This window comes from Cheilinus undulatus, linkage group 9 (genome assembly GCF_018320785.1).
Source record: "Cheilinus undulatus linkage group 9, ASM1832078v1, whole genome shotgun sequence".
In the NCBI taxonomy this organism is placed as follows: Eukaryota; Metazoa; Chordata; class Actinopteri; order Labriformes; family Labridae; genus Cheilinus; species Cheilinus undulatus.
This window is the reverse complement of record NC_054873.1, coordinates 28,405,018-28,431,546: the sequence shown is the minus strand read 5'-3', so window position 1 is coordinate 28,431,546 and position 26,529 is coordinate 28,405,018. Positions and strand designations below refer to the sequence as shown.

The window sequence follows — 26,529 nt, the reverse complement described above, 5'->3', positions numbered from 1 at the left end:
TTGAGTTATGTTGCTAACAAACAAACAAACAAACAGACCCTGCCGATCACATAACCTCCTTGGCGGAGGTAAAAATAGTTGTAGCTGGGTGATCCGCCTGACTGAAAATGGGATGGATATCACACTTTTTTCCTCATTCTCCCAAATTACAGACATATGTCAAGTTCCGGTAAACTTGGCCTACAAAGGTATCAGGGTTATTGTTAAGGAGCAGGTTTTATGAATAATGCATGACAACTGCTGCTGCTTGTGACTTAAGACATTCACTAAGAGTGTATAACATCTAAAACCGTATAGAGATAAATACAATTTTAAGGCAAAAGTATTTCTTTTTGGTTTTCCTAGCTTGTTTTTAATAAATGTATGTATGACAAGGCAATGACAGAAAAATCATCCATGATATTATAAATGTTCATTGGGTACTACCCCACTTTAAGAACCACTGGAGTAACTATGTTTAAGTTCATGTGTATGATGCCTTGTAAAATTTGTTGTGTGTATGTCTGGTGCTGACGTTAATGATGGTTTTCTTCATAAATATCTACATAAAACAGCTTTGGGAGCACTGACAGCTACATATTTGAAATGTACCTTTTAGGTACAATCTTCACTCTTTTGCATGGCTGCATAAATGAACAGACATTCACACAAACATTCTGAGGCCAATTACAGTTTGAGCATCTGTCTTTCTCTTCTCTCCACTGCTTCCTGTAGGAATTCATTAAGAAAACCATTTCAGTGGTCTTCACCATGGTTTGCTTGATGTGATTACATTAGCTATATAAGAATACTTGCAGTACTGGGCTAAGCCAAGTGCTTTATAGTAATAAAGTGGGTCATTCATGTATAAAGATTGTGACAGATGGAAACTCTCACAGCCATGTTTATACGTTTGAGTATTCTTACTCTCCTTAGAAATGAAGGGACAGATTCAGCAGTGAAAGCTCGCCTTGCTTTTACCTCTTAACAAAGATCTAGAGCACAAGATGCATGATTTAAGGCTAAAAATTCAGATAAGAGCTTATTTTTGTTGTTACTGTTCACATAAAGCACAATACAAATACTACAGCACAGCATACAGGCATACAGCATATGAAAGAGCTTTCCCAACACAGCTTGTGTGTGTCTTTTACCCCCTGACTTTAATTTCACTCATCAGTGTTGTCCCCAACCCTAAGTGCTTTCTTAGTCATCCATCGAGGCCCCTTCAATTGATCAGTCTGCCAGGTAAAAGACCCCTGCAATGCCTTCATTTACAGCTGCTGACCACTTCTGCCAGGCTAAAGCCTGGTAAATTAATGTTAATGTTGGTTAAGATGTCAAAATGTGGCTATTCAAACCACTAATTAAGCTTATTTGGCCTCAGTCTCGTTAGTCATCCTCTCTCCGCATCATCTGTCTCCCCCTCTTTCTGATTCTACGTCTTCTCTCTCTCTCTCTCCATATGGATTAATTGATCATTACCACTGGACTAGTAGCGTCCCAGTCAATTCTACCAACACCATTTCTTTTTGTAATCGCACATAATCATCCCAGCTGGGCCTTTCGCAAGCCTGCTGGAACCCCGCTAAGAGACACTGCTTCTGGGAACAATCGGCTTTACGTAGAGCCACAATAACAGCTGTCCTTTGCAGTGAGACCACACACAGGCTTGGTGATATCCATTATCGCCTATACGCTTACAAGAAGATGTTCTATATCTGTAATTAAGCAATTAATTGATTTTATCTCTGATTCTACCCCCTCTTACTCTGTAGACAAAAAACACTCCATCTCCCTCCACTATAAAGTAGAACATGTAATGACTTCAGTCACATGGATGTTAGGAACAGCTTGTTTTAAGTTTTGATGCTGTGCTTCCCAAACCCATGCTGACACACACTCACAAGCACACACTCTGTCTCTGGAGACTGTGGTGTTCCAGTCCAGTTAAAGCGGGTCATTCCTCATGACTGGAATCAGAAGAACATTTCACAGTTACATTTACAACACGCAAATGCACACATTCACATGCATGCACACATTTCACTTATTTGTGTGCAAAATGAGAGAAAGAGAGAGAGAGAGAGAGACAGAGAGAGAGAGAGAGAAGTAAAGTGCTCATTTAATGTTCATGAAGTAAGCACTTCTTTCTTTCTCCCACTGAAGCAGCAGAAAAGCTTCTTCATTATCGCCCAGTAACATGTTTCTCTTTGAGCAGCCTGGTTTTCACTGCGACCATCCCCAAATGTCCTCATGTACCTCTGCTGATATAGAACACATTCATTCATATTTAAAAAAAAATGAACTTTTGTATGTCTTTCCTTTTTGTCATAGCCTCTAAAGGCCATAAAACCATACTATTGTTCTTTTAGATCTTCCTACCAAGGGACCACAGAGTTAAATTTGCTTTTTTGCCAACTCTGGCTCAACCAGTTTCGTTGTGCATGGGCCCTGTCAAATAAACCAAAAATCTAAACTATGCTGCAACTACTTGTTAAGTTTTCCAACATGTCACATGAAGAAATATATGTACATATACACCTAACAAACGCATTATCTCACGTCCTGAAGATTTCCTCTGGTGACAGCATAGGTAGGCATTAACCTTTTTTAATGATGTTCACTGTGTTTTGATTTTACAACACTCTGGTATTTAAATGTGCTTCATACAATTCAAATTCCAAAAAAGTTGGGGTGCTGTGTAAAATGTAACTAATAGCAGAATGCAATGATTCTCGAATCTCATAAGCACATATCTTAGTCACAACATAATACAAAAACATATTGGATGTTACTATTTCATTAAAAGTATTTCCTCATTTTGAGTTTGATAGCAGCATCATATCTCAAAAAGTAGGGACAGGGCCATGTTTACCATTGTGTAGCAACCTCCCCACTTTTGAAAAGCTTAACATCTTGGAAGTGAGGAGACCAGTTGGTGGACTTCTGGGAGAGGAATACTGTCCAATTCTTGTCTGATGTAGTAATCTAGCTGCTTATCAGTCCTGGGTCTTCTTTGCCAGATTTTTCATTTTATGATGCTCCAAATGTTTTCTATTGGTGAAAGGTCTAGACTGCAGGCAGGCCAAATCAGCACCTAGACCCTTCCACTGCAAAGCCATACTGTTGTGATGGATGCCGAATGTGGTCTAGCATTGTCTTGCTGAATTATACAAGGCCTTCCTTGAAAAAGATGTTATCTGGATGGGAACACATGTTGCTCTAAACCCTATATATACTTTTCCATCAGATATACAGGCTTCTGAGCTGTGTGCTGATAACAAGCAGGATGTTCTCTCTCATTTTTAGTCCGCAAGACACAGCATCCTTGTTTTCCAAAAAGAATTTCAAATTTTGAGACAGCTGACCACAGAACAGTTTTCTGTATTACCTCAGTCCATTTTAAATGAGCTTTGGCTCAGAGGAGACAGCTGCATCTCTGGATCATGTTCACGTCTTCTTCTTTGCACAGCACAGCTTTCACTTGCATTTGTGGATGGCACAGCCAACTGTGTTGACTGACAATGATTTCTGGAAGTGTTCCTGAGCCCACGCAGTGATTTCCAGTACAGAAGGATGCCTTTTTTAATGCAGTGACCCTTGAGGGCCCATAGATCATGAGGATCCAACAGTGACTTTAGGGCCTGTCCCTGGCACACAAAAGTTCCACCAGATTCTCTGAATCTTTTGATGATATTATGCACTTTACCTGAAGGGATTTTCAAAGTCGGTGCAACTTTATATAAGGCATCAGTCTCATTCATGATATAAAGCATTTAAGAAACAGAAAAGTCCAAAACAAACTCTTTTTTTTCTTTTATCCAAACTGCAGCTGAAGAAAGTGTTAGTGTACAGCGATGATAGTCCAAGTGAGAAGAATATTCCTGATCCTCAACCCTGTGCTTGCCTCACTCCCAGTTGGAGCACTTCTCTTCTATCTGCCCTCTCAGTCCATTATCACAACAGGCAATCATGGTGAAGATCATGACCAGGTTAGGGACACCTCTATTATGGACTACAACTCAAGTATGCACAGGCGTCTAGGCACATGCAAACGTGACCACACACAAAAAGAGGACAGCATGGTGTAGACAGAAATTTGAACACTAAACAAGGTAAGCTTTATTTCTGTTGCCGTTTTAAAAACACAAAGTTAAAAAGTGCTTTACACCAAGATTATTATAGTTAACTAAAATTAACATTAAACCTAAAATGTAAAATCCATTACAGTTAACTGAAACTAAAAAAGATATGAAGCTCTACAACAAATCCCAAACTATCTAAAACTGTTGTTCTTACCAAACTAACTAAAATGAAAGAAAATCAGGGACAAAATTTCAAAGTTTTAGTCAATGACATAAGCACACTAACTGATGGGTTCACCAAAGTCTTGAGAGTGTAAAATGGTCCAATTTGACTGGTCATGGACTCACAAAATGATAAATTTGGGTCTTGAATTGTATTCAAATATCAAATTTCAGCGAATTAAATGTGAAAGTAGCCTATTTTACTATTTCTTTTTAAAGTTGTATGATTTCTTTAGGGTCTTGCCACTGACAAATATCCCAGATCACTGAAAAAATTAACACTAAAACTAAAAAACCTTAACTAAAACAAAGCATTTTTGCAAAATAAAAACTAAACTTAACAAACAAACCATGATGAAAACTAAACTAAAATTAAAAAACAAAATAAAAATAAAAACTAGTGAAAAATTCCAAACTGTTCTAATCTTGCTCTACACATACATCTATAAAGAGGTGCTCAGAAACTGCTTAAAAAAGTCACATCTAGCAACTCTGATCCAAGGAAGGATTATTCCAAAGAATAGGGATTTGCAAAAGGAGCAGGGGATGGACGAAGAGCAGAGATGCAGAATCAGAGAAGTTGAGCAGTGAAATAGGGAGTGAGGTAATCAGAAATGTTACAGTGGACATAGTCAAGCAGTGTCTTACATAAAATCAATAAGATCTTGTGGTTTACTCAGAGGGCCCTATATAAAGTTACAACAGGCATATGCATTACATAAGTGTGCCTTAGAGGTTCAATGCTGCAGTACAGGACAGTGCTGCTCCTTCAACTCGTAAAGGACAGCGAATAAGAACGCATACATGCTTGCATACTTTCATTGTACCCCTACATTGCCATTCACATGAACAGAAACACAACTCCACCAGCCACCAGAGCAACAACATTGACATGGAATCATCCTTCAAATGCAATAATAATGGAAGAATAGAAGTGAATGTTGTCTTCTTTCTGGTACTTTCTGCAATCTTTGTGAGGCAAGCACATTGTGGTGATGAACACTTGGTTAAACTTAAGGAAAATCTCATAGGTCATAGTTAATTATTGAAGATCGAACTGACACTCAGACATTAATGAGCCCTGGCCAGTGGCGCTTTAAGTAAACAAATCAAACTTACACTTTCCTCCATTGGCTCCAAGCTGTCACCTTACTGTGTGAATAAGGCTTATCCTATAAGGCACAGCTCTGTCACAATAAATCATATGATGCACTGTCTAACAGGAATATTATTCCATAGTGGACCTGATTTTCATCAACAAAACACATTCTGTAATATAATAAAGCTTGGTACCTGGTTGTAGAGGGCACACACATGCAGGGCAGTGTTTCCAGATGCATTCTGGGCACTCATGTCAGCTCCGTAAAACAACAGATGCTCCAGGTGCTGCACATGGCCATAGCGGCATGCCTGAAATGACAGATTTACACATTACATTAATTTCACTGAAATAAACCCTTTTAAAGTGACAAGCATGGAAATGAGCAGAATGCCATTGTTTTGTCATTTTTCTTTTATGATTGAGATTCAAGGAATGAGGTATGAAAAGATGTGAAGGGTTTTAACCAGGGATTTGGCCAAATGAGTAAACAGCAATTTGTGCTTTTGGTGGCTGAATAATCACAATGAAAGAGGCTGAAAATTGATGCTACAACATCAATCGAAAGAATCCCCCCTCTGGCTCTTCCTGTTTTTCAAAACAAGCCCTTTTTTATTTGACCTACCTTTTTCCTTTGCCACTAAATCTAATTGGAGCAATAATTACAGTTGATTTACTTGAATATGCTTCAACACTAAAGGCTAACCAAACACATTCTGCACATTATGTACACAGTAAGTCTTTGAAAATGTAATTACATAAACCCCACAATGTTTAAACTATTGAATCTGTCCCTTGTGTTATATCTTGAGCTAATTCCATTCAATTAGGTTGTTTTAAGTCACTATAATCCAGAAAGTCCTTTTTTTAAAATCCAATAACACTAATGCCTATCCTAGAGTAAAAAATTCTCTGATATGAGGAACATCTTTTTCAGTTTTAGTGTTTCACATTGCTTGGGGGGGTGGGGTGGGGGGACTTGTCAGCTAATTTCTATCTCCTCTCTTTTTTCTCTCTGTCTCTAAAGCTTTGTCTTGTATCACTGATGGAGAAGCCCACCATCTCTGTCAAGTAATTGTTTCTCCTCCTGCTTTCTCTCCCTTAGAATTTGCAACAGCAGTGAGACAGTGCATCAGTAACTCTGGGATTGTTGTTGTTGGTTATTAGACCTTCTGTAGTGATCCTTTCATACATGTTATATAGTAAATAGACAAAAAAAAAATACTAATATGACAAAAAAAGGAGCGACAAGATGAAAAGGTGAAAGAAATTAAAGGGTGGAAAATCTGCAGAGCTGAAGGACAACTCGGTGTACAGAATCTTTAATCATCAGTGCATTAAAGATTGAGTAAAAGCTCCAAAATTTGAGGGCTCATTGTAATCTGTACACTCAAAAAACCTAGTTTATATCTTCATTGCTCCTTGTAGTGGTACCTGAACAGACATGCTTATAAAAAAGTACAATAAAGGAAATGGAATCAGCCCCACTCTGCAAAGGCCACAGACAAAACGCCCTAAATCTGACCTGGTGAATATGGTATGGTAAATATTCACTGATATTTGAAAGTTACCATAATCAACGATTACTAGCAGAATCCATTCAAAGGTTCAATTATTTCAATGATAAATACATGACTACAAAAAATTTATTTCAGATTTTCCAAAAAATAAACGACATTTTGACAGCTTAGTGAGCTGCTCATATCTTTCATACTTATTGGATAAAAGCAGTGATGGCAGCCACTGATCATACCACATAAGCTGCTGTGAAAAAGAAAATAATTTTGATTGACATTTATTACACATACTGGTATGGACAGAGCCTTTTGTCTGCACCCTGCATTAATGTCATCCATTGTTCGCATGTTTTCTTGAGGTGAGAGATACAGACAATAATGCCAACAGTAACCCTGGGGGGCAGTGTTGAGCGGTGTAGCCAACAGCTAAAGCCAGAGCAACAAAACACAAAAAGAAGAACGCTTTAAAAAACAACAGATATTTAAAAGAGATACTGACAAATATTGTGAAAGTTTCATGTTTTTGCACATGTTTGCACATGGGTTGTCTTGCCTGGACATAGGGACAAAAAATTAAAATAGAATAACTAGAGAGAAATAAGATGGAGCTGCAGCGAAAGAGAAGTGTAGGTCTATGAGAGATCATGACCTCTAGTGGACATATTTCTAATTGTCTACCCCAATGTTAACACAAGCACACGAACATTTGGGCAGTAAAATTTTCTTTTTTTATTGTAAACATCTATCTATCTACTTATCTATCTACTTATCTATCTATCTATCTATCTATCTATCTATCTATCTATCTATCTATTTTCTACACTGCTTATCCCATTGGAGGTCATACGAGAGGGGGGCTGGAGCCTATTCTAGCATTGGGTGGGAGGCAGGGTACACCCTGGACTGGTCGCCAGTCAATCGCAGGGCTGATATAAGAACAGACTACCAGCCACGTACACCTTGGCCAATTTAGAGTCAATTAACCTAACATCTTTGGTGGTGAGAGGAAGCTGGAGTACCCAGAGAGAACCCATCCAATGTACAGAGAGAACATGCAAACTCTGCACAGAAAGGCACTGACCAAGAACCAGGAACCTTCTTGCTGTGAGGCAACAGCACTAACCCCTGTCCCACCATGCAGGCCTTATTGTAAATATATATTTTTGTACATAAAGGGAGCATAAATGAGCCTTTTTAATGGGGAAATTTGAGGTAACAGGCTCTGTAATAAAAGGCGGAAGAAGGAAGAACTCAAATACTGATTAAGACAATGCCTCTTTATGCCAACTACACTGGGCCTCCCCTGCTACCAAAACCAAATGAGTTTGATCTCCATAATGACTAGAAGCCTTCTAGTTAAGATACATATACTGCACATGTAAATGCTTATGTAACAATGGGATAAGCTTGATCGAATCCTGGTATTACAGAAGAATGTTTCCATTCACAATGTTTCCTGTACACCTATTCACATTAAGCATCAGCAGTAGAAATGAAAATCCCACAGCTTTCTTCAATAAAGGTAAAAAGCCCTGACACAAACAGAAACAGCACGTAGAAACCAGTCATCATGGTGTTTACAGAGCAGGGAATGCTTTAAGACATGAGGTGAGTGAAATGTCCACAATGTAAAACATTTGTTCTTTGTATACCAAAAGCTCATTACCACAATTAACACAAACAGATACCACTGTAAGGACTGTGATGGTTTTAATTCTAGAGTCTAGGATGTGTGCTTTATGCAGCTGTTTTGCAAATCTCTGAATAAATTCTTCTGTTTGGAAATAGACTTTAAAATGCAGACTGATGGAAGATTCTGCCAAACTGGTCCAACTCCAAAGTCTTCCTTTCAAGTAGCACATCAAACCCATGACCCCGATGTTTAGTGGTGATTCAGACCACCACCAAAAAATCCTCAAATTAAGAAAACAGAAAAATCACATCCCCTACCCATCACCTGTACTTTTATTCTGCACAAAACCCATCACTCTTGGTGTGTATTTGGGTGTGTGTATTACCTGGTGAATCTCTTGCCAGCCATTCTCATCCACACAGCCGACCTGTGCATGGTCATGCAGCAACAGCTCACAGCAGTAGGGGTCTCCTCCCACCATGGAGCTGTGATAGAGAGGAGTCAACCCCCTGCTGTCTTTATAATCAGGTGATGCACCCAAGTCCAACAGTGTCTAGTGGAAAAGAATCAAGTTGGTTTAGAATAATGCTAAAATAACCTTCTAACTTTTCCTCTAAACCTGTTGCATCTAACACAGCAATACAATGTGATGGTATCAGTGAAAAGCGCATACTGGTTATGTGTATGTATGTTTTTAACACAAGGTAAGTGGTCTATGGATTAAAAGTCAAGTAACAAAATAAAAAATCCATTTGGTAAGTCTGATGCCTTCAATTACCCCTAAGGAAATGTTATGAGCTTTTTGTACCATAATACTTGTTTTGTTTTAAGTATTGCTGGTTTAATTGAGAAATAAGGTATCAAAGTATTATTAAAGTATATTTACGACTCATTTTAACAACAGAAATATTATCCTGTGCAGAACATGCCGCTATGGCATTGGATATTCGGACACTTACATCATAAGCGAGAAAATAACCAATTTCAATTTCAAGGGTTCTAGCTCTACAGGAAATCAATTATATGACTCATAGAAACCATTTCATTAGAGTTACAAGCATCCTTAAACCAAACACATGCAAGGCCATTCAGCAATGACGCCTGCCCATTCACAGAGGGCATGCTAAGCCTCACATACTGAGTAATTGTTGAAGCACCCTCCACATACTGTCTGCCTGCAATCTCTGCTTTCCTAGAGGGAAAGTTTACGCACAGCCAATTGGTGAAGAAAAAGAAATCACTGAGAATGAGTCAGCCTTTTTTTGAATGACTGCGTGTTTTTGTGTGCTTGACTCACTATAAGTGCTGTATGGTTCTTGCTGCGCACTGCCTTGTGTAGGGAGGTAATGCCATCTTTTGTTCTGAAGTCCAGATGCGCCCCTCCACTCTTCAGCACCTTGATGAGATCTGCACATCCCTCCAGCTGTGCAGCCAGTGTTAGAGGACATTCTGTGAAAACCAAGGATGAGCAGACACAAAACATCAAAAATCAACTTATGAAAGAGAGAGAGGACTTAAAATTGATGTAGCTGTCAGTATTTGATAAGAAAATGTCCAATTGTGGTTATCTAAGCCATAAGTTTCCATTTTTTCTGTGAATATGCTTTCGGAAAACAGCCTTTATTGGACCCTTTAGTTTAAGTTTTATGATTTAAGGCACAATTTTGGGCCCAACAAGCCTGATTTGTCACAACCATTCATTTGTCTAAACAATCCTCAAATGTGTTGTGCCACTACAACTCTTTTTCAAAATGAAACCTCCCTGATTTTGGTCTGGCACTGACAAAAAACCCAGAACAACCAACAAAAATGAACAGACCAGAAAGCATCAACATCGAAAGGTGGTATACTTTTACTGCTAAAAAACATAGCAGAGAACATACGCAGAACCGTGGCAGGGCTAGTGGAATATTAAAAATATATGGAAATATAACAAACACTCAAATGCCTTTATAATGTTTCATACAAAACAAACCACATTTCATAGCTTTTAGTCATGTGACTTCCTGGACACCTGGAGGGCAAAAAAGGGCAAACCACTCAACCATCTGGCGCCAAAAAATTATGGACAGTTGAATGCATTTTTGGTTTGTTAGGGTAAATAATGCTGCCGTATCGGAAAATAAGGGCAAGAAATTCTCATACCCTGTCCTAACTGGATGCAATGGAAGTGACCATCAGTGACAAAATCAGCTTGATTGCATCGATTCCTATAGTAGTGTCCGTACACCATGCATATGCAGCACAACATTTTTCCCCAGACGCCCCATTACTATGTCTTTCTCTGACTCTAACATTGAGATGTATGAAGGACAAGGAAAGAGGTCTACAAAAAGTGAAAAAGAGTGTCAGACAGGGATATTTCCTTGATTTACTTTCATTTTCTTCACTCTACAGAACTTGTTAGCTTGTGGAAATAACTGTATATCAGTAATATCCATATCCGTGTCTAAAATGTTACGTTCTCGTTTGTCTTAATACGGAGACAAGCTCTTTAGCTCAAAGCTGTTGAATGTTCATTTATACAAAACACCACACATCTGTTTCTCCACCTTCAACATAGAAGCTCTAGATTTCATATTTTTTACAAGGTGAAACTGAAATTCACATGGCAGAGAATCAAACATTTAATGTACCCAGTGTGCACAGTGAGCGTGCAATGCTGTGCGATGCCACAAGCTGTTAATCACCAATTTATAGGTGAGTGCTAGTTAGCTAACATTAGCTCACCTTACGTAATCACTGTATGAGGATCAATATCAGCTGTCTGTCAGTGTAATGTGATTTAAAGACAGTCATATTTTGATCAAGTTAGCATCATAACTGATGTCAGGACTAGGAGAACTGTGTTTGGTGCTAGTGTCTGCTGTAATCTAGAGACGGTTGAAGTTCTTTCAGTACCAACCTGCTATTTGCTCCTCTATGTGCTTTCTTTCTCTGATGGGGCTCTTTCTCTGAACTTGGACCTGTCTCCTAATCAATTAGTACATCCAGTTGAACAACTTCCTTTCTTTCAAAACATACAGCTGGCAGCCAAAACCTTCAACAAAGTGTACATCAGTAGGAAGCAGTTCTTGGCCACCATGAACACATGCATGTGATGTGAAAGCTTTAAATAGAGTCGACGTTGATTGTTGTCCATGCTTTGTTGTCCAAGTTTCCCTGAGAGCTCTTGATTTTGGAATCACTACTGGGACTTTGTTACTCCACACAGCAGGTGCGGGATCTGTTGGTCCAGCTAAATCGTCTAGTGTGTAGGTGGATTATAATGTTAAAAATTGAACTGTACTTATTTCTGTGGTTTCCAATGTTTTTTACAATCAGCTTAAATTCAAAAATGGTCTGGCCAGCCTAAGTTGCTGCATCCAGATGGTGTTAAACCAACCTTTTCTCATGCCCCTCAATCCCCCACCCCCCTGGCATCACAGCTCCTCTGTCAGACTACAGGTCACCAACAAGGAAATCTCCTTTATGACTGGACAAACATTTGCATAAACATGAGGAGATTAGCAAAGAAAGTAATCCAGCTTTGCCCAGCATGCAGGAGGCTTATTTCAGAAAATCCATACATGGTCATTTTTGGAGGGGAAAAGTGAGAGAGAGGGAAAGAAAGAGATGGAAAAATCATAGGAGATAAGACCAATCAAGATTATGGAAAGAAACTTTATTAAATAACAACAGAAAAGTGTGAAATATTCATGAGCATACATATTCTCACCTCCTGTGTCTGGATCATGAAAGTTGGGGTCCAGGCCTTTGTCCAGGAACCTTGAGACCTTTTCAGTGTTCCTCTGCTGTACATACTCCATAAACTTCTTCAGGTTAGCCTAATAGAGGGAGACAAGGGAGTGGGAAGAGAGGGTAGTACAAGAACAGACAGCTGTGATTGGGTGATGTCAGACTCATGTGGATGGGAATGTTTAATAATGCAGCTCAGAGATGAAAGCTAAAGTCGCTGCTCTCTCCTTCGGTGTTTGAGGGGTTTATTTCTGCTCTGTCATGCCAAGCAAATGGACCATGTGCAGCTGATGTACAAGCTCTATCAGGATTGACCAAAAAAAGACAGGAAAGGGCCTATGGAACAGTGAAACACAGAACTCTCCTTTGGAGATTCACAACAAGAAAATGAGATCTTCAGGCTAAGGTCACATTTGAATTCAAAAGTAATGGCTGTAATACTGTACAGTTAAACACTTCAGTATCATTGATGTTTAAATCATTTGATCACACAAGCAAGTCATATCCACCCATATCTCCTAAAACACACACAAATACACTTTATTTCCTCAGTGACCTATGATTAAAAATATTCTTCACTTCTGCTGATAGTGTCTGCCTGTGGAGTACTCAGTGTAAAATACAGCTGTGAGAAAGGTACCTGCACCAACACTAGGTAATAGATCACTACAGCCAGAAGAATCAGGGTTTAAATCTATCAGGAGAAATAACATCATAGAATAGAAGAGTTTAAGGACTTACAGAAGTGTTATTTGGTCTGTTTTGTTTGGCTTTGTCTTAGGTTATGTTGCTTTGTTCGTTTTGACTCTGCACATGTCAAAACACTTTCTAAACTCTTGTTTTAAAGATGCTATACAAATATAGCAATTATGATAATATCTATTATTAAAAGAAATAAATGAATAAAGGGCAGCATAGTTTAAAGCTGTGCACGTACAAAACAGATGAAAACAATGACGAAAACCTTATACAGTATGCACCTGGAAGATGAAACACAATATCCAGAGCATCCTGAGAGCAGAGAACTTTCATTACTATTGCATCCTCCCAAGGTTTCTCAGTCTCAGACATTATGTAACATCTACATGTGGAAATCCTCACACGAACACAGACACATATCTCATGCAACTTAATTACTGCTAATACTCAGAATTAAAAACAACCATACAAACAAGAAAACTCAGGTGCAAGACAGCAAACAGCTGGTCTTAAACTCACCATGTGTGGAAATATGTACTGTAAATCCCCCGCTCTGAGAAGTCACACTCTACAACACCTCCTGAATTTCACATCACAGACCCCCTTTCTCTTCTTCACACCAAGTCTCCTATAGCCCACTTGCATCTACGACCCAGCCTCTGGATCACACAACACAGACTCCAACATACTGCCAGAGATTGCCGACTGCTACTCTCACCAGCTCCAAGTCAAACTGAGTGAAAGAAATTCACTCTGGCTTTTTCCTTTTTTGTCGAGCCTCTGTGAGGCAGTTGTTATGGTGATGGGACACAAAGACAGCTCCGGCAGCCAATGTACACGAGTGGGAAGACCATTGAGGTTGTGTTTGTGAGCATGTGAGTGCGTGTGTGTGCATGTTGTGTCCTGCATGATGCCTTGAAGAGGCTCTGGGTTATTTGCCTGTGATCAGCTGGATGTGATGTGTGTTTTATTGCCTGTTGAACAGAGGGTTGATAAAAAGCTTTTGTTTCATCTGCTCGGCTGAGGCTCTTAATAAACTCAATATTTTCTCTGCTTTGTTATCTTTCTGTCTCTGTAACACGCACACATGCATATCAATTCACACAAATGCATAGACACAAGGTTTATTTCCAAGTCACCATGACAGACTGATCATTCTCTAAATATTATGAGAAATCAAAGGAGGACAGATTGTCACACATTAGATTTGAGAGTTGAATCCATGCAGGACTGGTGGAGCAAATAAACACAATCTGTTCATGTTTTTGTATCTTCTCAAAGACCAGCTATTTGCAATTATAATCAGGTAAAAAAAGACTTTCATACAAGTGTCAAAAATATCCCATAACAGTTTGTAATTAAAAAAAAAAATCTTACAATTTACAAACATACATTTCTCAACCCCATCTAAGTAATCTATCCAAAACCTACAGCCTACTCAGGTTGCAACCGCACAGTTTTTCCAAGGTCCACATTTTTTTGGTCGCAGGCTTCAGTGCAGTTCAGTACTGATGGTCTAGCCACCAGAATGTTTTTTCTTGTGTGCGTCTCCCATTTTTAGACATATTTGGTGAATTTTATGGGAGCAGCAAGAGGTTTAGGAGAAAATTCAGTCATTTAAAAAATAGTATGAATGGATGTGTGACTTATGTGTGCATGTCTGTGGCTGCTCCTGTTTCACATGCTATGTTAGACAAACATTTAAGGAGGGGAATGTGTTTAGGGATTTTATCTTACTTGAGAGCGCTTTTTAGCAGAGGCTGTATAAATCAGCCCACACAAGGCTACAGGATGATGACATTACAACGTAAAGCTTTTGAATGTTGTCTGGAATCCACATGGTAAATGCAAACACGAGGAGAGAGAAAGAAGAGAGACTGTTTTAAGAAGGGATGCAGAATACCGGATTTCTGCTGATATCTGATATGCTGATATTTTCAAACTCATTTTAGCTAATACCAATATCAATTTAAACTAATTTTTTCTTTAAACTGTAAAAACACCAAGTGTCTACTGTGCTAAAAAGAAAGGCTGATGTTGTAGTCACATAACCTGACACGCCAGATGGATTTGTTTCACACATCTATTTGGGAAAGCTTCAGTAGGAAACGTTTGAGAAAAAGGAGAGGCTTTGAAAAATCCTCTGGGTATGATTGGGTAAATGTTCTGTCACATCTCCACGGGCCAATCAGAGCAACAAAGCACGTGACGTAGTCACTAGCAAGTTGCGCGTGCGCAGCTACTGAGAAATAACGCGAAACATGGCGACTATAGACATGTAAGTACTCGACTTTTGTTGTTTTAGAAAAGAAAAGAACTCACTGCCGTTTTTTGTTCTTTGTTCTTCTTTTAACGAAGAAATGTCAACAAGTTCTGATAAACTGGCCCTTTCGCAGCATCCACACTAATCTCTTCCTCCATAACTGCACCAGCTCTTGCTGCTGCTTGTTTACGTCACGACTCTGCTGCGCCTGAAAGTACTGCCGCTCATTGCTGATTGGTCCTGTCACTTTCTAATCTGGCCCAAACGGTTCAGATGGGAGCTTTGCAAGATGGATTCGCTAGAGGAAAAACAAGGAAACGGGCGTATTCATCTGCTTTGCAAGATTAGTAGTCACATCAGATGCAAATAATCATTCATGTGAGTTACTTACATGTAAAGTCAATGTAAAAATGCGAGTGGAGGTAAGTTCGCCTCGGGTGGCGTGAATGTCGTGGACTGCACAATGAGCACGTCGTTTGCAGGAATGAGGCCATGTTCAATGCGCTATTCGCTTCATTAGTGAGGGTTTAAAAATTTGAACTCAATCAAATCACTCATGCCAATCAGCACTGAGATCCTCAGTGATGTATTTCAGATATGTCACTGGAGGATCTCCAAAGGACCAGCCTGTGGGGAGGAGGTTTATTCAACTGCAAAACTGAAGAGAAACTTGTGGTGTCTGTCAGTGGCAACTAGGGGTGGGACGAAAAATCGATTCACTCAAATATCGCAATATTTCCTGGCGTGATACTGTATCGATATCTTAAAATTAAGTATTGACATTTTAATAATTAATAATTTACTTTACTTGGTACAGGAGTTTATGGTGTAATTTCACCCCCTCACTGCTAGTTGGCGGCAGGCATTGGACTCTTCCTTCTTCTCCTCTTTTTAGAAAATGAGATCATGCAAGCCTTCAAATCTGAGTGAGCCGGTTGCTCGTGCTGACACAGCAGAGCAGCTTCTGCTGCATTCATAGTGGATATGTAGACTTATTTTGGCTTCCAAAACATTAAAGACAGTCCAAAATTAGACAGTAGTCAAGTTGTTATGATATGATATGAAATACTCTGACAACACAACGAATCTGTGAGCTAGACATCATAGTGATAGCGGCTAAGGGCTTACATTAACAAACAACCCTGTTGAAGCTACCGCTGGTCTCTACTCGTGCAACCATAATCACAAAGTCACTTTAATTCATTTTATTTGTAAGGACCTGCACCGTGTAGTAGGGCTTGACAATTGGCTGAAATGACAGATAGAGAGAAAAAAGCCCCTCCCCTCTTGTACCTCTGTGCACTCGCATACACATGATTTGATGCCCGGGTGTAGCGAAAAAAATTATGCAAGTAAACCAATCGTATTTGTGCATTCAGATACGCACAAATTAGCAATCATTCATGTTGAACACAAGATTAGTTAAGTGAAGCTGAGAGTGAAACAGGGAAGTAGACAGCCTGGTTGTTGTTTTATGTAAAGATAATGTTTGGGCTAATGATAGGCCTTCTTTAGTGTCTAGTACCCCAGGAAAAACACCTGCTGGTACACTTGACTCTTGAGTTACATCTTGGATATGTAGTGTTTTTCACAATTAAGTTGACAACATATGTTGAAACTTATGGAAGCAAAGAGGATGGATGGTCCAGGACACCTTTGAGAGAAAGAGCGGGAAATTTCCAATTAAGAAAAACCTGAAAAAGAGAAAAAGAAGACCTCAGTCTCAACTACAACTCCTGGCTAGCTTAAAAGCTAGCAACAACTGCCAGTAACTGCCATGGAACACTGCCTGATCAACAGGAGACTACTGAATCCTACCTATTGAGATAGCATGGGGGGGCGTGTACGAACGCAGCAGCCCGGCACTCCATCACTAGCAGCAAAACAAAGCCCTACACTTAGACCAGAACTGACAGCGTGCCCACGGAGTTTACATCTTTCCCAACGGAGACTCAGAGACTGAAAGGAGAAGGACATAGAGCAGCACGACACCTACAGCCAGTGGGGAGGAGGAAGAGACAGCACTGTGCGAGAAGGCGGAAGCGGAGCAAACACAAACCTGTCATACCAAGGTGCCTGCTCCCTCACCAGCAGGATGGACGATGTGAAGCTGCGGATCTCTAACCACCGCTTGGACGTCTGTGTTTGCTGCTACAGAGGAGACTGCCGAACATAAATTTGTTGTGTTATTTTACAATGCAATGACTAGGGATGTAGTCAACCAAAGAAAAACTTGGTCGACCAAAATCACACCCAGGCACCAACCAATCAATTGGTCGTTCAGGTGGGAAAAAAAAGAAGAAGAAGGGAAAAAAAAAAAAAAAAAAAATTAAAATCACCTCTTTGGGGACCTGTTTAATCCATACAGGTTCCTTACTGCACCTGCTTGGTACTCTTAATGATCCTTAAATGAATGTAACAAGCCTTTAAAAGCATTATTATATCTTTTAGGCTCATCACGTCTTACTAAAAATATAATTAATTGAGAGACGATCAGCGCACCTGCCTTTGATCTCCGTGATCCTGGCGCGGTAACTCTTTTAACTCATACAGACTACAAAATAACCTCAGATCATCGTTTTTCATTCATTTATAATGATAACTTATAACAGAATCACTTGATCCAGCCCACGCCGTCATTTATGAGCAGAAAGCAGAAAGCATGCAGCGTTCATTTACAGAGGTGAGAGGAAAAAAGTTCGCTCGTCGGGACTTAATGACCAGCAGACATCGCCTTTTATCTCCTCTCCTTCCTGCCTGTCAGAGAAGCTAACGCTAACGTGAACACTTCAAGGAGATTATTAAAGGAGATGATACCACGCAGCCAATTTACTGACAGGTGAATTAAACTGACCGCGGCGGGAGACGGGAGTTGATGCAGTGAGGGAGGGCAGTAACTTAATTTAACACCATGATGATACATTTTCATGGTTCCACAAGTTAGAAGCGTGAGAGAGTGTGGTTCAGTTAGTTTCACCTCAAAAGTATCGTGTAAGAGACGAGAGGTCTCTGAGCTGCAGCCATACACTTGCCTCATACAACATGCTGAAGTGTCTCTGTAGCTTCTGTCTCCTGCAAAGACTGACAGCAGCAAGCAGGGGAGCAGGAGATAGAGCTGTATCCACAGTTTAAACTCAGCAGTGTTCTGATCTATGACTATTTTGGTGCAAATATCTACCTGTGCTAGGCATGTGTTCATTTCAGACCCTGGACTGAGTGTTTACTCACAGGGATTTTTCTCCCAGCAAACTCATAGGCACATAAAAACAGCCAATTCAAAGAAATGTGTAATATCAGTCCATGGATGTTATATGCAAAACTGAGAAAGAAGAAAATCCAGTTTACACGCATGCATTGAACCATGGCCACCATAGCGAACAGTTCAATACTGTACTGACAACTGTTGCATTCCTGCTGTTCACCCATAACTCATTACTCTCAGCAGCATCACCTCAAGAGGAGCTGGCTTTATGTTTTTTGTAACATCCAAACTTGCATGCACTCAGAGCACCAGTGACTGGCAAATGAAATGAAATGATTTCTGGTGAATCACAGAAAAATAAAACTGTGTAAAAGGAACAAAAAAAAAATTATCATCCAGTCTGTGCACATGTCCTTCACATATCTGCCAAGTTTCTGATATGAATGTTACTACAGTCTCCCACAGGCTGGCATACTGTGGGTGACTGAATGAAAAGTCTGGATCTAATAATCCTTCTGTAGTTTTCTTAGAGGAAAAAAAAATGTTTCTTTCGAACGACTTATAATTTTGTTCACACATTAGACACTACCAAGGGCACAGCATCTATGTCTTAAATGTAAAAACTGGTTGATCAATGCTTCCTGCTATTTAGCTCTGCTACATAAAACATTGTGACTGATAAGATGCCATTAGGGTAAGTGGTAATATCTTTGGTGGTGTATGTACTTTAAATGCAAATGTCGATTTCATTAAAAAAAAAAAATTACATACATCTTGCAATTATATTTTATTACTGAAACATTTATTCAGCGGTTTCTAAAATTAGAAACCACAGGGGGAAAAAATGACAAAGGAAGTTTTAGCCCACTGACACAAAAAGGCAGATCAATCAAACTACCCGGCCACTGTTGGGAGATTGACTGGGGAGTGAGTGTGTATGTGAACTTGTTATGTGAGTGACTATTTCCACATAAAAGCACAATTACTGCTAAGGGGAAGTGTGCTGTTTTGAAAACATGGCCCAAATCTGTGTAGAATCTGTGTAGAACTAATCCATTTTTTAAACTCATCATCCATACACCTATCAGACTGAAGCCCTGATGTAGCCCTGCTGCTGGCTGCATTAGCTGATGGCACTATACATCTACATTTAAATACATTTAACACAACACACAAAGTCCCAGGCAGCTTCAAAAGTCCGTAGCCACTTCTCTCTGCAGTCAACACAATACTCATTCATGCAACACATCATTACAGCTCTATAGTGAAATTAAAACATTTCATGTACAGCAATCTCTTTCTGTTCCCTCTACAGATAAAATGTGTTATCTAGTAAGATACCATCACAGACTCCAGAGATGCCTCTGAAGGAAGCATGAAAAAGAGAAGAAAAAGGAAATAAAATAACAGATGCAACATATTATCTAATGTTGAGGGCCCTAAGAGAAATTCTGACTACTTACAGTACCAGAAAGTACAAAACAAATCTACAGTCCTCAGAAAGCCAGAAACCCTATTCATCACTAACAGAAAAGAACTGTCCATCACAAAACTTACAGGCCTGCTACACCAGTGTTCATTTCATTTACTAAAACTAAGACTAAAATTGTTTGTCGACAGCCTTTTCTTCTTTAGAAAGACTACACTAAGACTAGCCAAAAATAGATCTGTGATGACTAAAACTGGCTAAAAGTAAGTTTAGTTTTCGTCAAGATGACTAAAACTAGACTAAAACGCAATTTAGTTTTTATCAGACATTCAAAATCTGTCAAATCTGTTAAAACACAGAGCATGTGTAGGTATTCTGCTTGACAACACTACTATGATTTGGTACCAAATTCAGGGACGATAATAAATGTTTGGACTAGAGGTTAAAACAAAAACGTAAGGACTTTTTATGGACTAAAATAGACCAGAATGTTTTTGAGTTTTTGTCAACTAAAACTAGACTAAAACTATAAAGGGTAGAAATGACTAAAATGTGACTGAAACTTAAAGGCATCTAATTGAAAGACTAAGACTGAGACTAAAATAAAAAATAGCTATCAGAATTAACACTGTGATAGACAGAGTTTTGCAAAGCAACACAAACTCATTACCAACACAGCAGGATACTCTCAAGAGTCAGTAAACATCTGTTCAATTTCAAACAGAAGTCTCATGTGTCTGTGTCTAATGTTTATTCCCTGTTATAAAATGTGCAGAACATACAGTATGTAGACTGACCTCGCTTCCATGTTTTTGACGTGGCTGTAGTTTCTGCCTGAAATCATCCTGTTTCATGACTCAGAAACTTGAAAAACGAGTATGTGAGGCTCCTGACTTAATATTCTATGAAACAGTAGTTGTGGTGGGTTCCTGTCCAACACAACTTCACCCAATTTGTGCAGATGGTTGTTTAATCCATCTTGCAAAGTAAATGGGAGTGCTCTGTTTATTTGCACCTCAGACAACTGACTGTACCCCCAAATACCCATAAGTGTGTCTGAAAGAATGGCGTTGTGTTACCTCTGTGGGCCTCTGACTAACAAACCTGTGGCTTGTACCATCAGTTGGGACATACTGTTGATACAGTGATGAGATTCATGGTTGGGAGTCTGGCATTGTGTTGTATTCTAATATCAGCTGGATGCTTTGTGCTTTCTTATTCCTGTCTGGCTCCACTGAAAATAGACCCAACATGTTTCTCATGCAGAGCAGAGCAAAGTGGTGCTTCTGCCATGCTCCATAGACAGCACATGCCGTAGAATTGCAAAGATTGACTTAAAATGGTGCGATTTATGTGTCACATTCAGAAAGCAGCACATGTGGAATTTGATGGTTAAGTGGCCATTTGAGGAGTGACAAATGCTAAGTATTTCCAAATTGGTCATATTGTTAAATGGTGTTATGGCTGAGTTCCAATTTCACTTATCTGATTATCCAATTCACACACTCTCATCCCAAATGCTCCTCAAATCTCACACTTTACTCCAAACAATAAACACTGTGACAACTCTATAATTCACCAAAAACCCTGTTGGGGGATCAATAATGTCATGGTCACACAGCCACAATGGATGGTGTTTATTTAACAGCCAGTTCACGATTAGGTCAAACCAAACCCTGACACAGCTTTGTTTAAAACTATCTGCTTGTCTTCAACCTCATGCCATGATTTGTCAGAGTCCAAGAATTAACCACTGAATGTTATAAAAGGAACCATAAATAACAGACAAATTAGTAGACACAGACATCAACAGATAGAGCCCAAACTTTGGCTGAAAGTTTGATAGACAGAGTTTGTCTGAGGATGGGGTAGCCCCTGCTGTGCTGGATCAAGAAGATAGAAAGGAAAGGCAGACTCAGAAAAGAGGCACAGAAAAGAGAGCAAAGGAAAGAAAATGAACGATAGTGTTTCATGTCAGAGAAGCAGAGCAAGAAACAGCAACAATCAACTCCCCAAATCTATGGCATTTCACCAACGCTTTAAACCCAGATAATAGCCTGCAGAATCAGGCTGAGTCTCTGCACTACGCGTCCTCCCCTCTCTCCATATGATTACTGTGCAGCCACACTGTTTGATTTAAAATGTTCTTGATATGAATAAGATTTCTGTCCCTGCACATTTCATAGCTAAAACAGAAATTGTCCTACTTTTACTAAAGTTTTATGCTGATTACTTATCAAGATTTAAAAATTGCTCTAAAAATAACTAGGAATTTTCAAAGTGATAAATTTGTGGTACTAAAATTACTAAAAGCAAGACTCACATCATACTCTTTTAGTAATGAGTGTGACACCCCAGCCCTAAAACATTAACAATCCCTGCTGACAGTATGGTGGATGCCTTTTTAAAAAGCAGTCAGAGTTCAGGGAACCTCAGAACATTGAGGAACAACTTAATCATCCTTAATCTCATTTAACAGCTTGGTTACAATATGAAGACAATTCTCTATAATTCTTAAAGACCTCAGACTTCATCCTCACTAATTCAGGATTATGCCCTCTCTTACAGACATTGCTTGAATACTGACACATATGGGTGTGTGTCCTGAATAATATGAAGCTCTTTGTGAAGGATCTGTGATCAGAGGCGGAAAATGACAGGAGGAGCTACTCCAGATAGCAGGAAGAAGTGGATAAAGGTTCCTTCTTTTATTCAGCGCCCTGAGGACGCTCTTGTCTCCACCACTAAGGGGAGATTATCTGGCACTACCTGATAAAAGCCTGGGTTGAAGGCCAAAAATTACAGAGACAACTCATGCCTCCCTTGCTGTCTTTCCTGTCGCTTTCATTTACTGTTTTCTGAAGCTATTCTCCCCTGAATTCCTCTCGATTAAGGGCTTTTTACACTAATGATAGTATGTCAGCATCCATGTGTGAACTATTTAGCATGAACACATAGAAGAAGATACAATTTATTCATCTTTGAGGAGAAATTCTGTGTTTACACTATGCCAGTGAACATGCCAGACGCTTGCACTGCTCTGTATTCACACTCATTACCACATGGTCACATAGCCCCTGGTCCCTCACAGCTGGCCTGCAGTACACTGGACCATGGGTGAGTAGTAATTACAATACTAGGCAACAAGATGCCTATTCAGGAGGATCATAGTCCAACCTAATGCGAACTGGCCTGTAAAATACACACATGCTCTAGAGTGTCACAACTATTTAGGCTAAACACAGTGAGCCAGCACAGGGGGGTGGTCATGGAAATGCGCTGTGGAGCATCAGATATCAGGATGATATGAGCACAGCCTAAACAGTTAGGAAAGGAAGAAGCCTCAAGCAGATCAAAAAGTAATGCTTTACCCCTTCAATAAAAAGTCCAGCTATCTGTGCCAGCTGCATTTTCAGACTGTGCTGAAAGGACAAGCAGAAGGTGATGTGGTTTTATTTTCCTAATTTTTAATCACTTTCTACTGCCTGTGCCTGGCATACAGCCATGTGTTTACAGCCCATCATTAGACATTCAGACCTCTACAGAAACTGTATAACTACACAGGCTGGTTAAATAGTCACTGAAGTGGCTACACCTGATTCACATGATGGCACGTTGTGCCTCCACTCATCAGGTATATCCTTTTTGCATTGAGCTGTCCTATCTGAGTTGTTAAGCCTCCTCAGATGCCAGGTGCCTCATCTATTCAGCCTGGTTGACAGTGATGCAGAAAACTGCAGTGACACTGACTGATGGTCTGATAAATCAGACCCAACAGTGTCAATGACAAGCAAAACAGCTCAAAATGTTTTGGTCAGCTTGATTAAGTTAATTACTCGTACGCGCTGTTAACAAGTAAACATAGGACATTGTGTATGTATGTAAATCGCAAACAGTTTGAGAGAGCAGCAGAGTAGCAGTGTCTTCTGATTCACTCAAACAAAAGGCAAACTGTCAGTGTTGTGTTAAGGGGTGTTCCCCTATACAAATATTAAATTTCAGATTGACTAGCTTGTCTGAATAAAAAAAAAAAAACACTCAGAAAACAGCCATTGTTGAGTACACTATGCTTAAAACTGTCAGGAAGGACAACAGTGTCATACTGGTTTGCCAAGTGTTGCTTGCAGATTAATATCCACAGGACTGTGCTGGATGTGGGTACACATTGATCCAGCCAATATGCCAATTTACTGTGACACAGCCTACATACATTTTCACATCAGTCCTTCAATCATAATGGAAAACTGTTTAGCTCATAGTACATACTACACTGCTAAAAAAAATAAAGGGAACACATAATCATCACCATGTAACTCCAAGTCAACCACACGTCCGGGATATCAACCTGTCCAGTTAGGAAGCTACACTGATTGTAGCTACTTTCACACTGCCTCTCTTTTCTGAGTCTGTTACGCCTTCGTTCCACAATGTCGTTCTGTATGAAAGTGACCGTTCCACACTGGGGGGTCGATCTAGCCCCACCTCTGATCCAGATCAAGAGGTAGTATCAGAGCCGTAACAGACTTTTCCGCAACGAGTGTGAAAGGATGTCACGGCATACTGCAACGGCGAGTGTGCGCTCCTGTCTCCATAAACGAGAGATTTAAAAACCAGCGCAGTTTAATTGAGCGGCATTTCATCTGAGAAAACAACAGGGGGATAAAATAAAGAATAATGTGGATTAACTGGAGAGACTGCGAGGTCAGAGAGTTGATCACACTCTGTACAGGAGAGGAGAAAGCAGACACATCTCTGCTCCCAGCAGCGTCTGAAAAGTTTCATGATGTGTTCAAGTGAGCTTGGTACTCTGAAGTTTCCGACCTCCAACGTAAATACGTGCGCTGTGACACTGCTTAAAGTCGGACCCCCAGCTCAGAAACATGGAGGAAAAAAGTCTATTGGATCTAATCGATCAAAATGAATGTTCATGTTATTTTCCCCATATTTCATTTAGAAAATACAAAGTTTTGAACAGAAAAATCCAGAGTTTCGAGTTTCATTGAAAGCAGCAGCTCGGGTAGCAGCTGCCATCTGATTACTGGACGCTGGGGTGTGTGTGGAAGCTCAGGCGTGCGCGGCTCTGTTACACCTTTGTGTGAATTGCTCATTGTGGAACAGAGACAGGCATTCCTTTTCACCTTTATTGCGTGATCTCTGTAAAAACGGCTTGTGAAACAATTTCAGCTGCTATTGTGCAAATGGGGGACAGACAACAGGTGGAAAGGAGAGGCAATTAGCAAGAAAACCCCTATAAAGCAATGGTTTTGCAGGTGGTGGCCACAGACCATTTCCCTGTCCTCATCCTGTCTGCCTGATTTTTGGTTACTTTTGCATTTTTCCAGTGCCCTCACCACTAGTGGTAGCATGAGGTGGTATCTGCAACCCACAGAAGTTGTTCAGGTAGTGCAGTTCATCCAGGATGGCACATCCATGCGTGCCATGGCAAGAAGGTTTGCTGTGTCTCCCAGGACACTGTCAAAGAGTGTAGAAGAGATACCAGGAGACAGGCCAGTACACCAGGAGACGTGAGGGGCCGTAGGAGGGCGACAACCCAACAGCAGGATTGCTATCTGCTCCTTTGTGCAAGGAAGAACAGGAGGAACACTGCCAGAGCCCTACAGAATGATGTCCAGCAGGCCACTAATGTGCTTGTTTCTGCTCCAACTGTCAGAAACAGACTCCATGAGGGTAGTAAGAGGGCCCGATGTCTACAAGTAGGGCCTGTGCTCACAGCCCAACACCGTGCAGCCCGACTGGCATTTGCCTGAGAACACCAGAACTGGTCAAATTTGCCACTGGCGCCCTGTGCAGGCTTGCAGGTTCACACTGAGCATGTGACCAACGTGTAAGAGTCTGGAAAAAAATTTAAATTGGAATCAGCCAATCAAATTTGAATTGAGATGCATCTGGTTTAACTCCTGCAAGGGCACACAACTATTAACTAAAGACAATAAACTCTTTCATAGACCGCCCCCATAGACTACTAAAATCCTGTGGGAAACACTGCATGTCAGTATATAAAATATTTATTTCATCTTACCATCCAGTAGTTTTGTCTCTGCCTAGGGGGAGTGAGGACATTAATTAACACCCCTTATTGGGGTGTTGACTATAGAGGAGATCCTGCTTTAAATATTACAGATTGCAGAAAAAAACCCATCTATAAACAATTTAGAGTGGAAGAAAAAAGTTTTACCAAAGAAGTTTGCAGAAAGGAGGTTCAGTTTTGCAGCTTTGGTCCTTAATCAGACATCTATGCACTGCATTTTGTCTATGTTGATCCCATAATAATATAGTAACTGTGTTAGCCAAACTCATTTATGTGAGCATCTCAAACAAAAATGTGCAGCTTTGTAGCGTTATGCACATAAGATGCACAGGGAAGCAGCAGCCCTAAAAAAGATAACAACAGATTTATTAGAATGCTTTGCCATAATGTCCAATTTGAAATGAAGGCCTCCTGGTGGAGAATCTTTAAAAAGGGCTGGCATTTCACATTAGCAGAGTTGATGCGAGTGGACTGGGGTGCCTGAAGGATTTTATTGCAGATTAAACATCCTCTTGCATGCATGATGGCTACCTTTAATCCCTTAACAGGAGTAGGGGGACATGAAAGAAAGACTGATTTAGGTCATACGGCACTGCTCAATACACAACTGC

General features: G+C 40.0%; 1 protein-coding gene across 12 annotated transcripts in view; it reads right to left on the bottom strand.

Annotated features, from left to right (window-relative positions):
- The window catches only part of shank3a (SH3 and multiple ankyrin repeat domains 3a), a 315,840-nt gene that overhangs the window by 98,885 nt on the left and 190,426 nt on the right, over positions 1-26,529 (bottom strand). For 11 of the 12 annotated variants that reach the window (XR_005992309.1, XR_005992308.1, XM_041794579.1 and 8 more), the window contains 4 exons: positions 12,257-12,365; positions 9,836-9,987; positions 8,924-9,091; positions 5,583-5,699 (listed from right to left, as the gene is read on the bottom strand). Coding sequence is in view for 10 of the 12 variants with exons in the window: in XM_041794579.1 (XP_041650513.1) it covers positions 5,583-5,699; positions 8,924-9,091; positions 9,836-9,987; positions 12,257-12,365 (546 nt within the window). In the remaining 2 variants the exon portion in view is untranslated. Of the gene's footprint in view, positions 1-5,582; positions 5,700-8,923; positions 9,092-9,835; positions 9,988-12,256; positions 12,366-17,297; positions 17,358-26,529 lie in introns of those variants that run through there. The other variant, XM_041794587.1, reaches the window with a different exon arrangement.